This window comes from Melospiza melodia, chromosome 2, assembly GCF_035770615.1.
Source record: "Melospiza melodia melodia isolate bMelMel2 chromosome 2, bMelMel2.pri, whole genome shotgun sequence".
In the NCBI taxonomy this organism is placed as follows: Eukaryota; Metazoa; Chordata; class Aves; order Passeriformes; family Passerellidae; genus Melospiza; species Melospiza melodia.
The window spans coordinates 117,679,264-117,692,403 of record NC_086195.1 but is presented as its reverse complement, the minus strand read 5'-3'; the positions used below and the strand labels follow the sequence as shown (position 1 = coordinate 117,692,403).

The window sequence follows — 13,140 nt, the reverse complement described above, 5'->3', positions numbered from 1 at the left end:
AGCATGGAAAAACAGGCAAACAAAAAATTCTGACTTCCTTTACTTTCCAGAGTCCCATTTGACTCTCCATGACATTTCTTATGGCTCTGATTTTACTACTTGGGTACTTGTCACTCCCCTTCTCCACAAAATGCAGTCTGTTACCACCACAAAATTGAGTGTTTTCTTCCAAAGATGAGGATACAATAAACTGTGGGGTTTTACATTTTTTGTGATCCAAAGTTCTTTATTCTGTCTTTACAGTACAGTCAGTGTTCAAAAAAGTACATAAATGGTTACGTATAGAATTTATTTAACCTGGAAGTACAGTGAAACTTCTGAAACTGGGCAGCTTTTACCTCTGAACAACTATTATGGGCTCAGACCTGATGTCCAAGCTTTCACTTGCTTTGTATGTTGACATCTATAATGTGATAGGAGTAGTAATAGTGATTCTCACCAAAATGAGCTGTGTATTTGACTAAATCTGCTTTTTTGGTAGAATATCCATCTATACATACATGCTTGTCAGTCCCACCCTTTGTCTTATAGATATGCTTCAGAAAAACTTTGTCACATTTTTATTCTCTACTAGCATATGAAGAGAGTGAACATCCATGAATAGGTCCTTATAGAGCCAACATTGCCTTAGATCATTACCTCTCAAACCACAAAAGACCAGGCAAGGCCCTCTTGATTCTCTCATGATTCTTTATTCTGTGGATGACTGAAGTTCTGGATGCTCAAAGTGAGTTGTTCATCTCCTCAGTTAACATCCAGGTGTTAACAGATGTGATTAAATGGATGAACACAACCACAGAGTGCCACATCAGTTCTTTTTTCATGTCTTGCTCTATGCTTTTAGTACTGCATGTGAGCAGAAGTGAGGTAGAAGGGAGGTAGGGTTTTTTTCCTTTTTTTTTTTTTTTGTGGTAGAAAATAATTTTGCAGTTAAAAACTTTCCAACATGATGAGTAGACTTGCTTCACTACACCTGTTCACTTTACACTACATGTGTTAAGGAGAAGACACCATCTCAGATATCCTCTTTGTGGTGCTGCTTAGCCTCAGCAATAACTCAGTATAACTAATATTTACAATCAACATGAGATCATGAACCCAGAAAATGACTGCCCACTTCTAGTTCATCAGTCACCAATCTCACACCCTAGCCAGAATCCAGAAAGAAGAAATATTCATGAGCCTGGGCATTTCTGGGTCTCTGGAAGGTAAGCCCTTTTTGTCTCCAGGGAAGACAGCACCGACCTGCCTTTGGCTTCCTCTCTTGGACAGAACTATATCCTCCTAGTCATCTGTGAATAGCTGATACATAAGAACTACTGCTGATGTGGTTAAATCATTCCATATGTCAATAAAGAAGCTGTAGGATTGGAATAACCTCAGCCTATTGATAAAGGCAATTTTATATATGTATATATGTGTGTGTGTGTGTGTGTTTATAAATATAATTATATATATAATTGTATATACAATTGTAATATATTATATATATTATATAATATAAAGACCATATATAGTGGCCAAGGAATGGAAGTGTTAGAGAAGCACATGGACCGTTCTCTTTCGTGCAAGTTTTTAACTCCAAGAAGAAAGAATCTGCATGTTTTTAAGGGGAAATGTTGACATATCTTGATGTTTGAAAAGTCATATTTTCTAGTGATGCTTCAATTTCAATGTGAAGAAATGAAATTACTTTACGTGGATTTTAAATCTCCATATTAAGCAAATTACATTGCCTTCTGTGAAACAAAGCCTTTCAGGGTTTAAAGGAGCTTTTGATGTTTTATACTGTTTATAATAACTCTCTTCTTTCGAAAATGCACAGCAGTGACCCAAGAAGGTAATAAATGCCCAAGAGCGGGCCTGGAGTGGCTGTTTGTAGTTGGATGCTTACTACCTGCAATTTTTTTCTGCTTTAGTGGCAGTTTGTAGTTTGGCTATTTTCACATCGGGAGAAATGAAATGAGGACAAATGCACATCACACTTTCTAGTAGTGATACATCATATCTGAAGGTATCATATCCAAGATTTGAAATCCCCTTTTTCCATCTGCTTAAAGAACATTTACAGTTTACACTGTCATTTCCCTGGGAACCCCCACAGACCTGGTTCTCCCTGCCCAGTCCCTGGAGCTTCCCCCACCATGCCCAGAGCCCAGGACCCCACATCAGCCCCCCGGATCCATCAGCCCCGCCCAGTGGTGCCACAGCAGGGCCGTTTTCCAGGTTCCCCCAGCCCTGCCCTGCCTGGACACGGCCCCTCCAAGCCGGGCCCACCCTCAGGCCCATGGCCCATCCCAGTCCCCAGGAGGTGCCTGGTGGTCAGGGCCGAGGCTGCCCTGGGCCCACAGCTGCCCTGATCTGGGCTGGAGGTGGGGTGGGCTGGGACTGCCAGGCCTCACCCTGATGCCCTCCATGGAGAATCTCCATCTTCCATCCCCCAGAGGTGTTTTGTATGGAGAGATGCCTTGTACTCCTCAGTATTGCTTAGAGCTAGAGAGAAACACCTGTAAATTTAAGCACTTGCTGGATACCCAAACACCACCATACTCTGGTGCCACAAAAGGGGAAATTTAACCAGCTAACTTCTTGTTCATATTATAAGAAACCCTGAGTTGGGCAATTACAAAATTTGCTATGAATCAGGGGGGAAGTGATGAACATTTGTTTTGCAACACTTCCGATGCTAAGATGGTTCCCCAAAACACAAGCAGCAAGGGAGACAGCCCTATTTATAGTTATACAGCCTTTTAAAATATAGTCTTTCCATCTTCTCTGAACCTGAAGATTGTAATAGAAAGATAAACGAGGTAAAGACATTTTGAAATATAAGGTAGGTCCGTCTTTTTCTTTCCAACTGTTTTGTTTGCTGAGGTATTTACTGAGTCTCTAGGAAGTCCAAGACTGGAGGGATGTCTGGTTGTCAGAGACAAAATCTAAAAAGCTGCCAGAGGAATATACTGAACTAAGTTAAATGAAGTTTTTTTTTTTACAAATAAACTACCTGCTGCATGCTAAGAAAGATCCTAGACACAATTTTGAATTTTACTTGGTTTGATACTGATTTTTTAGAAGTGAGAGACTGTTCCTCAGTCACAGAATCATATTCACAGAATTATTTGGGTTGAAGAGGACCTTGAAGATCACTTAGTTCCAGCCCCTTCAGGGATGAGTTCCAGTACACCTGATTGCTCAATGTTCCAACAAACCCAGTCTTGAATACTTCCAAGGATGGTGCATCCAAGCTTCTCTGGGCAACTTGTTCTATTGCCTCACTGCCCTCACAGTAAATGTTTTCTTCCTTGTATCTGATCTACATCCTTGAAAGCACATGAACTAACACCCTCAGCAAACATACCACATTCAGCATTGAGCAACTTGAGTTGATAGATAATGCTGTGACCTATTTTGATATTTTCTGCTGACAGCTTTTTACCCACGTGCCTGACCCCTATTCACCCTTGACTTTGTATATAGCAGATAGAAAAACAATCTTTAGACCTAAAAATAGCAGCCATCCAATGTAAGTCTATAAAGTTTATGCAGTGCTCCTGAGATCATCAGCTCTTTTTCCCACACACATTGTTTTATTGCAGCTATAATCACATCTTTGGGGGATTTACCCCTAAAAATTTCTTCATTGCATCTATCAGGGCAAATATCTTTCAGTGTTAGAAAACGAAATGAGTGATTCCCTTCAAACCAAGTCATTCCATTCAAACCAAGCAATAGCAGCAGGTGTCTAACATAGCTGAGTGTGTGCCATGATCCTCCAGCTTGGAGGACTCCCATGATTTTTCCTCACCATGGATATTCCTGGGTTTGCAGGCATGAAGGGCTCAGCCATTGAAAACTTCTCCTGTGTGATTTATAACATCTTCCTCATGAACTGCACTTGGCAGGCAGGAAGGGATGCTCCAGCAGACACACAGTATTTTCTCTACTGGCAGCAGTCAAGGTAAGTAGGTCTGCTTGAGACAGGGAAGTCTGAATTCTCACTCAACACATCACAGTGCTCATGTTTAACTAAAATACTTTGCTGTATGCAGAGGTGAAGAGGAGATGGAATGTGAACTTTACATTAAAGATGAAAATTTCAGAAATGTGGGATGCATCTTCCAAAACGTGAGCATAGGGATTGAAAAAGCTTACTTCCTGGTGAATGGGTCTAGCAACAACTCCCTGATACAGTTCTATGATGAGTACATTGACCTGTATAAAATTGGTAAGTCAATTATTTATTTTATCTTTATTTCAATGTCTGTATGAAAATAGTAGGGCATTTATCCCTGAGAAGGAGCTATGTACCCTGTCTCACCTAGAGTTGAGAGTAAGAGGCTGTGGCTTCCTCAAGGAAACTTATTCCCCAGGCAAAAGACAAAGAGGGGAATCAAACAGGAAAGCTCACAGCTGCATTATGTCCCAGGTTCTTTAGCAATCTACCCTTATAAGTTTTAGGTTTTTCTCAAGCAAATTCCACAAGTCTTAAAAAACTGTACTTTTACTTGCTTCCCTGTCAGTGATGGCCAAACACCTCTCAATAGAAGAGAGAGGAGACATTTTAGAAGTTTATCTGAGCCCTAATTTCTGCTTTTCTTTGCCAGTGGAGATAACATACAGGACACTGTACCCTGGAGTAAATGAATTAAGACATGTACAACATACCTTAGGCATGGCTGCTGTACTTGAAAGCATCCTGTGCTGTCACTGTTTCTGCAGCAAAATCTCACTGGAAATGTCACACTGGTTCTGGTATTGTGCTAAAAGATTGAACAGAAAAGGTTTTGTTCTAGAAGAAGAAACTGAGCTGTAATGTCACGCTTGGCTGATAAAACAACCTGCTCTTCGACCAAGTAGCCCATCACAAACAGGTCAGGCCTGTCCCTAACGACAGATGTAAAGTAGTATTCTAGCTCATATTAAACTTTCTTCCATTTTGTCACCCTTTCTGCCATGAGTGACTGTTTTCTGCTGTTCCAATAATCAAGTAATTGGCAATGATCAAAATATAAAGGTCCTCATACTTCTGCTTACATCTGTGAAGTGAGGGGCAATGCATGAAGAAGCTGGCTAGACTATTAAAAATTTAGTGTCTTTCTTAAATTTTGTATTTATCTATTTAATCTATTTCTTTTGCAAGGAGGGAATAAACTGCATAGTTCACAACAGATTGAAGGCAAAACCTTCATGTCACAGAAGCATTGTGAGGAGGCTTAGAGAAAAAAAAGATCTTTAAATTTCTTACTTTAGAGATAGCAGCAGCTAGTTCATCCACAGTAATCAAGTCTCCTAAAAAGAAGACAGTATTTTACCTTACTCCTCTAGAAAAATAAATGGAGGGGATTGTTTCTTTGTATGCTCCTGTATCATGTTTTGTGTCTTAGTCCCTTTTCTTTTTTTCTGTGATCCTGTGTATATGATTTAGAAAACATTGGTCTTTAAACTATTTCTAACAGGTCCTAAGAAAAATAGATATAAACAAGTATCTTTGTTCATAGAAGTGTTACTTGCAATTTCAATCTCTTTCATCAAATTAAAAAGAGATCAAGTGATTTTAATTATTTGAATTCTTGGTTATGTCATTTCAGAAAAGCTCATGCCTCCATCAAATATCACAGTCGCCTGTGATGAACTTAAAAATGATTGCATAATTCAATGGCAACGACCCCAAATAAGTCATTCTAGCAAAGACATGTGTTTTAAATATGAAATTAACATAAAATATAAGGTAAGAATGTCTTCACTTACACTTAACATTAATTAATATATTTACATTTACCAATACACATGAGTGAAAATCAATAAGTCTCTCTTCTCTGATGTAGCCTTCCCCATACATAGCGCCTTATTCCTTTGTGACTGCGCTTTTCAGGTCCATACCAAATCCTGCTCTGCCATACTGCCCCATTGTTATGTTTTTTTAATCCCTGCCTCCTTGAGTAAGACACTGCTGGAGATACACTGGATGTCTGGGACAGTCCCAGAGGAGAAGCATGGTTAAACAATATTCAAACACATCACAACTTAGTGACAGTGCTCAGAAAAGACACTTCTTTCACTAAAATTTGTTGGAGTTGCCCTGGATTGGAGTATTTCCAGTGGAAACTGGATCTCTGTGGAAGTCCAGAGCTGAGCTTTAAAGAGTGAAAAGGGAAATGTTCATTTACTTAACAATTTTGAATTAATAGAAATGAATGGAATATCTCCATGTATGAAATGCAAATAGTTTACTGAGATATAAGCATCACACCTGTTGGTCCAAAAGTTGAGGGTTTATAATGATTAAACAAAAGGAAAATAAATGTGAGAGAAAGCAGAAAGGCAGTGTGATTAAGGACAGGTTAGTGGGGGGTGACCTTGGCTTTACAAGTTTTTTGGCAGCACCAGGGAGGGAATGAGATTTCTGCACTCTGCTGCAAGGGCAGATGCAACGACTGCGGCAGAACTGCACCAAAACGCCACAGGGTGGCAGACAGAGACCACAAAGGAAAAATCTTTGTAGTCTGGACCACCTACTTAGTGGTTGATTGAAGGCATTCTGGAATGTCTTAGTCTGGGTTGAGTTTACTATTTCACAGACAAATCTTTTTGCAAACTTAGCTTAACTGCCGTGAAATAGCATTACTTCTCTGAATCACTTGGCTGTTTTAACAAAGAAACATAATTGAAAACTCTGCCTGACATTGCAATAAAATCTACTGCAGTAAAGCAATACATACTTTTTAATAACTTTTAATACATGTAACATTAATTTTATAAAGAGTACTCAGTTCATACTTTGTCTGAATTTTCTAGCTATTTTTCATCATCATTAGCAGCTTTCACCAAGCTAATTATGTCAAGGTACAGCAATTATTCCAGCAATTGAGCACTGGCTCCTGTGACGCTTATCAGATGCAGCTATAATCATATCTTTGGAAGATTTACCCATAAAAATTTCTTCTGCCAAACTTATTGCCTTATCACTGACAGCTCTGCTGATCTATCCTCTGATGCCTACACACAAGTTCTCTCACTGGTTCATTATTTATCCCGAGACAGAGCTCTGTGCATACAAGGCACTCCTTTATACACAGCAGAAGGCCCAGTTGCTCAAATCTGTTTGCAAGGATGCAATCACCCTCCTTGGAGAGATGTATCCCATTCCTGCCCAGTAGCTCCTCTTTCTCAAAAAGGATCCCAAGGTCACAGAAGACAAAGCCCTGCCTGTGACAGCAGCTATTCAGCCAGGCATTGACCTGCTGGATGACTGCATTCTGCTCAAGCCTTTCTCTCTCACTGGAAGCCCTGAGGAGACGCCACCTGGACTTCCTGCCCTTCACCTTTCCCCCCAGTGCTCTGTAATCACTTCACTGAAAACTTTCAGGTTACCCCTGCACCAAGAAAGAAGAACAAGGGGTTCACTGGCCAGATATTTGTCCTAGATTGATCCCTGTGCATAATTTAGCTTGACTGCAGATACTAGAAGGTGTCCTGGGCAACAGCTTGCATTATAAAGTCTTAGAATGGCTTGGGTTGGAAGTGACCTCAAAGACCATCTAATTCAATCCCCCTGCCATGGCAGGAACACCTTTCACTGGACCAAGTTACTCAGAGCCCCATTCAGCCCCCTGAACTCTTCCAGGGACATCCACGCCTTCTCTGGGCAGTCTGTCCCAGTGCCTCACCACCAGCACAGTAAAGAATTTCTTTCTGATATCTAATCTAAACCTACCCTCCTTCATCTTAAGACCATCCCCCATGTGCTATCAGTACATACCCTTGAGAAAATTCCCTCTTCAGCCTTCCTGTAGGACCCTTTAGGTGCTGGAAGGTGCCAGAAGCTCTCCCCAGAGCCTTTTCTTCTCCAGGCTGAACAGCCTCATTTCCAGATGCCACATGAGCATGCATGCAATTATTTGAAAAAATAAGTCTGGATTATTTGATTAATTAATTAATTAATTAATTAGTATTCTAAAATGATGTATTGCAAAAAAATTGCAAAAATACCTAACTAGTTGTCTAATGGAGAGGATATAGTCTGCAGTCATTAGTTGTGTGTGGTCAGTACATTATGTTGTAGTTATTATGACTATTCAAACAACATGAGCAAATTTTATTCTAGCTATCAAAAATGTAGTGGAGGACAACCTAAAATATATGTGAATCCATGCCAGTCCCAAATATTTTCATCTAAAAGAAAACCAAATAGTATGTATATAATATTTGCAATTACATACAGCAACATTTATCGTAGTATTAAAACATTAGATGCAAAAGTAAAGGTTTATGTCACAGATTATTTCTTTTGGTTTTTTTTTTCCTGGCATCTATAAAGATAAACTTATAGTTTTCATTTAGGTCTGGTTTGCTTTGTGTTTCAATCTGAAATAAAATTTGAATCTCAACTGTGGTGACAAGGAAAACAAATATCTTACCATAGCAGAATTAATTACTATGTAAACTTGGCATTGTAGATGAATTAGATTTTAGATACTAAATGTTAAGACAAATCGCTAGTTCTTCCAAACAAACCAAGAAGTACATAAGAAAGAATGCAGAAAAATGGGACACTAGATAAAAATGAATTATTCTTGTAACATTAAACAAGCAATGATAAAAAAAAAAAAAGTTATCTGCTTTTATTTGCTTTCAATTTACAGGATAATCCTAAAGGAAAACCCATATATACTTCCATACAAGTGAGTCTGTTTGTTTATTAATCAGCAATACATGTTCATTTCATTATAAACTGTGAAAAGTAAATATATGAAAATATCTTTAAATCAGTATGTGCTCAGTGCCCTATGCTTTATGGGAACCTTCTCTATGGATTTCATGAATGCATCAAACTGCTAAATCATCATGGCATATGTAATTTATTATACATTCAGGGGCAGAACTTTATTGCTTTTCTGTTAAGTATTTTGAAAAATCTCCCATTTTTCATTATATTGTCCACTCTCTTTCTTAAATATTTGGAGCAGACTTTGAAGTTACACATCACTGACTACAGAGAAAAGATAAAGTATCTCCTAGGAATTCAATTTTGTTTATGAGAAACATAGACCACAAGAGTCCTTTTGGGATGGAGGCTGTCATCCAGGTATGCTGCACCTGCTTTTAATCAGTGCAGCTTGAACATCCCACCTCTATGCAAAAGCCACCAAGAGCAAGAGTATTACATTAAATTCTGGTAACACTGAGTATTGCAGTCCTCTACTTATTTTACAGGTTTGGCTGGAAAGTTAAGCTTTTTCTGAAAACTCATAATGCAGAGACTGAGGCAGGTGCACAGATGCCTCATTCCTCAAATCACTCAGTTCTAGCAGTAGTAAAATGAGATGGTTAAAGAGAATTTTCTACCTCTCTATGTGCTATGGGAAGTTATCAATAAATCAAACCATATCATAATAAATCACAGATTATACTTTTATAGTGTAAAAGATCAAATGCTTCTAAATGTAAAAAAGTTGCATCAGTGTCAGGTTATTTTTGAGATACATATTTGTGTATATATTATAAAAATAATAATAATGATTTATTTTCTCTCTGTAACATCAGTCTTCTTTAATAAGCAATGCTTTCATTGGTAAATGGCAAATGCATATTTTCAAGGCATGGAACAAAGAAAAGCAACTCAGTTTTTTGGGTGTTTTTTTAGGAAGGGGGAAACAGTAACATATTTCTAAGATCAAATACAAGAAAGAAGTACGTCTTGAAAATGAGAGCAGCTGGCAGTGCCTGCTTTGTGAGCCCAGCCTGGGGGGAATGGAGTGCACCTGTTGAGTTTGGTAAGAACAAACCCAAGCCCTGGGCTACTCTTCCCCAGGGATGTGCCATCTACCTCACGCATTGTCACACACCTGTGGACACACACACATGTAAAAAGGGTTGGCAAATGTTTTGTTTCACACTGCACTACAGAGAAGAGTGGGAAGAGACTTAATCGATTTCTTAACATTCTAACACTGGAAATAACACTGGAAATTAAAAATTACACCTTTGCAGCTGTAGTGAGCTCCTGCTTACTCCAGGGGATGGACAAACAGGATCAATGTTAATACTTCCCATCAGACATTTCTGCTAAAGTGATAAAAGACAGAATTAATTTTTATACAAAGTGAAACCTTTCAGATTGACATTCAGCACAGTCAGTCCCCCCACAGTCAGATGTTTGACACAGCATGAAGTTCAACAAGACCGAGTTCAAGGTGCTGCACCTGGCTCAGGGCAGCTGCTGGTGCCAATTCAGTCTGGGGGATGGAGGAATTGACAGAGGCTTTGCTGAGAAGGACTCGGGGGTGTTGGTGGGTGAGATGCTGGACATGACCCAGCCATGGGCACTCACAGCCCAGAAAGCCAAATGTGTCCTGGTGTCCATCCAGAGCAGCGTGGGCAGCAGGGCCAGGGAGGGGATTGTGCCCCTGCACTCTGGTGAGACCCCACCTGCAGTGCTGCATCAGCTCTGGGGTCCCAGCACAGGAGGGAGATGGACCTGTTGGAGCAAGTCCAGAGGAGGGTCACAAGATGGATCAGAGGGCTGGAGCAGCTCTCATAGTCTGAGAAAGTTTGGTTTGCTCTAACTGGAAAAGAGAAGGCTCCAGAGACACACTGCTGCACTTGTCCAGCAGGGGCTACGAGAGAGCTGCAGAGGGACTGTGCAAGGACATATAGTTTAAGGGGGAATGGCTTTAAACTGAAAGAGTGTAGATTTAGGTTAGATTTTAGGAAGAAATTCTTCACCATGAGGGTGATGAAGCACTGATGGGCTCATGTTGCCCAGAGAGGTTGTGGATGCCCCGTCCCTAAAAGTGTCCAAAGCCAGGCTGGGTCTCTAAGCAATCTGCTCTAGTGGAAGGCATCCCTGCCTGTGACAGAGTGGCTGGAATTAGGATCTCTAAAGGTCACTTCCAATCCAAACTATTCAATGTTCTGTAATTCTATGATCTAAGCCTCATATTATGACTGCTATTTCTACTATTGCTACTAATTTATGAATGTTTCTCTTTCAGGAAATGAGGAAATGATATCTTCTTCAGTATGGATTTTACTTGGGGTAGGAGTTGCAACACTCTCAATGGCAATCATCACAATTTTTCTCTGCAAAAGGTAAACTTAATTTATGCATTTATTTTATTTTCACTCTGTGTATGTAAGACCTGAAGTTTTTAAACAAATAAGGTGGAGGTGTCTCTGTAGGACAGGTAAAATAAACCCCATAAGCGAAACAGAAATGGAAAGAAAATTGTATGATGCACTTTGCATAGAAATATCCAGTAATTCAGAGAGGATACTGGTCTCTCAACTTGTAAAAACTTTTACCCCCACTTTTCACTGTTTGTCGTGAAATAGCAGGACAAATTTCTTTCTCTGTCTAAGAAGGAAATTTACTACTAGTAAATCTTCAATCAAAAATTAATCTTCAATCAAAAATTTATCTATTACTTTCTAAATTCTTAATGTTTTCCTGATATTCATTCATGATACAGTTCATTCTGTACTGTATTTTTCAGTTTACTTCTAAGAGTGAAGAGGAAGATAAGAGCTGGTTCAAGGCTGCAATGGTGTTGGCACATTATGGTTATTCAATTTTAATTTTGTATTCAATACGTTTTGATTTCCAGGACTGGCTGTTTGAAGGCAGCATTTCCACAGATCCCAGGACCAAAACCTGCTTTATTTACACTGGCTAATACAAATCCAGAGGTATGTTCTCTTTCTATTTTTATATTAAATATGCGAAATACATACAAGGCTCTACTGGCTGAATTTTTTAATGATAAGGAACTTATCACAGAGGATTGCTCTTCTCTTTGCCATATTCTGAAGAAAAAGGAAAGAAAATCAGCCAGAGAGTTTTTTTAAGGGATGTCAAAGTCAGTGCTCTTCCAGAACCACGGGGTTTCTCCCATTCCAGTCTCAGAGGTGCACAGGCTGATGCTCCCATTGGTAGATCCAGGCAGCAGGAAGGGCTGTTCACTTTCCCAACACAAGGACATGGACAATGACACAATGGGGCACAGAGAGGCAGCCAGAAACAGAACCAGCACAGCTGCCTCTACCAGCATCTCATCAGCATCAGCAGCAGGCTCTAAAATAGGGTCCTGGACATCACAGTCCCCCTGCTACTCCAGGCTTAGCAGGGCTGAATTGGCCAGTGAGATTAGCACATCTCCTCGCTCTCAGGAAGGAAGGAAGGAAGGAAGGAAGGAAGGAAGGAAGGAAGGAAGGAAGGAAGGAAGGAAGGAAGGAAGGAAGGAAGGAAGGAAGGAAGGAAGGAAGGAGGGAAAGGAAAGAAAGGAAAGATGTAACACCACAAACAACCACCATAAAGTACCTCACACCTGATCCTAGTGTCTGAGCCCTGTGTCCCCCCAGGTCACTCCTTCCAAGCTGTCCCCTTGAATCCCTCCAGGTGCCCACCCCACCTACTTACCCACTAGCACGTTACACATGCAGGAAAGAAAAGAAGGTGACACAGAAAACAGTTCAAAATAGGGTTTTGTAAGGAAACAGGACAGACTGTGTGGACAGACAGGGAAAACAGGTGAAATAGTCTCAGAATTGTGCACAAGTAGAGGCTAACCTAACATTTGGTATAAAACTGATGGAAGTTTGTTTTTTTTTTCCCTTTCAGCTGATGGAGAGCAAAATACAGTCAATAACATCTGAAAATGAAGAGATAGTATTAGTTGCTGACATTGTGAGATAGCCAAGAAAAATGGAGAAGTCTGAAAGTGCATTTCTTAGACAACTGTATATCCCCGTGGAAAGTCTGGAATAATATATAGGCTTTCTTTACTTTCTTCTTTTTCTTGTATAAAAGCATGATGCAGCCAAGACAGAATGATACCTCATATGCAATCTTTTTAAATGCCATTGTATTTGCTTTTAGTTTTGGCTAACTTTAACTGTTTGGGCAAGTTGTCCTTATTGAATATCTTCTATTTTGTAAATATGATTGGAATATTTTATTCAACAAGTTATGTTTTAATCTTAAGGAAAAATAATTGTCTTTCTGTCTCATATTAAAAAGATTAATTATTAATTTATTGAGATGAATAAATTTTTTTTAAATTCTGATGAAATTTCATTGTTCACTATCAAAAATGGGTCAGTTCATACTAGAAATTTATTTGGAGTTCTTCAAGTACACAT

At 39.5% G+C, this 13,140-nt stretch overlaps 1 protein-coding gene across 1 annotated transcript; it reads left to right on the top strand.

Moving 5' to 3' along the window:
* Positions 1-3,659: 3,659 nt before the first annotated feature.
* LOC134415218 (granulocyte-macrophage colony-stimulating factor receptor subunit alpha-like) lies at positions 3,660-12,878 on the top strand. The gene is made up of 8 exons (XM_063150504.1): positions 3,660-3,958; positions 4,050-4,225; positions 5,589-5,728; positions 8,643-8,681; positions 9,644-9,773; positions 10,995-11,091; positions 11,607-11,688; positions 12,620-12,878. Exons 1-8 carry the CDS (start codon positions 3,807-3,809, stop codon positions 12,692-12,694), a joined length of 891 nt encoding a protein of 296 aa, XP_063006574.1. The 5' UTR covers positions 3,660-3,806; the 3' UTR covers positions 12,695-12,878.
* Positions 12,879-13,140: the final 262 nt, after the last annotated feature.

What these genes read in the sequence shown, in the direction of transcription:
- LOC134415218 (XM_063150504.1), top strand. Translation starts at nt 3,807, where the DNA reads ATGGATATTCCTGGGTTTGCAGGCATGAAGGGCTCAGCCATTGAAAAC. An exon ending in CTCTACTGGCAGCAGTCAAG is followed by an intron (nt 3,959 to 4,049) that starts GTAAGTAGGTCT and finishes TGCTGTATGCAG; the next exon opens with AGGTGAAGAGGAGATGGAAT. An exon ending in TGGCTAATACAAATCCAGAG is followed by an intron (nt 11,689 to 12,619) that starts GTATGTTCTCTT and finishes TTTCCCTTTCAG; the next exon opens with CTGATGGAGAGCAAAATACA.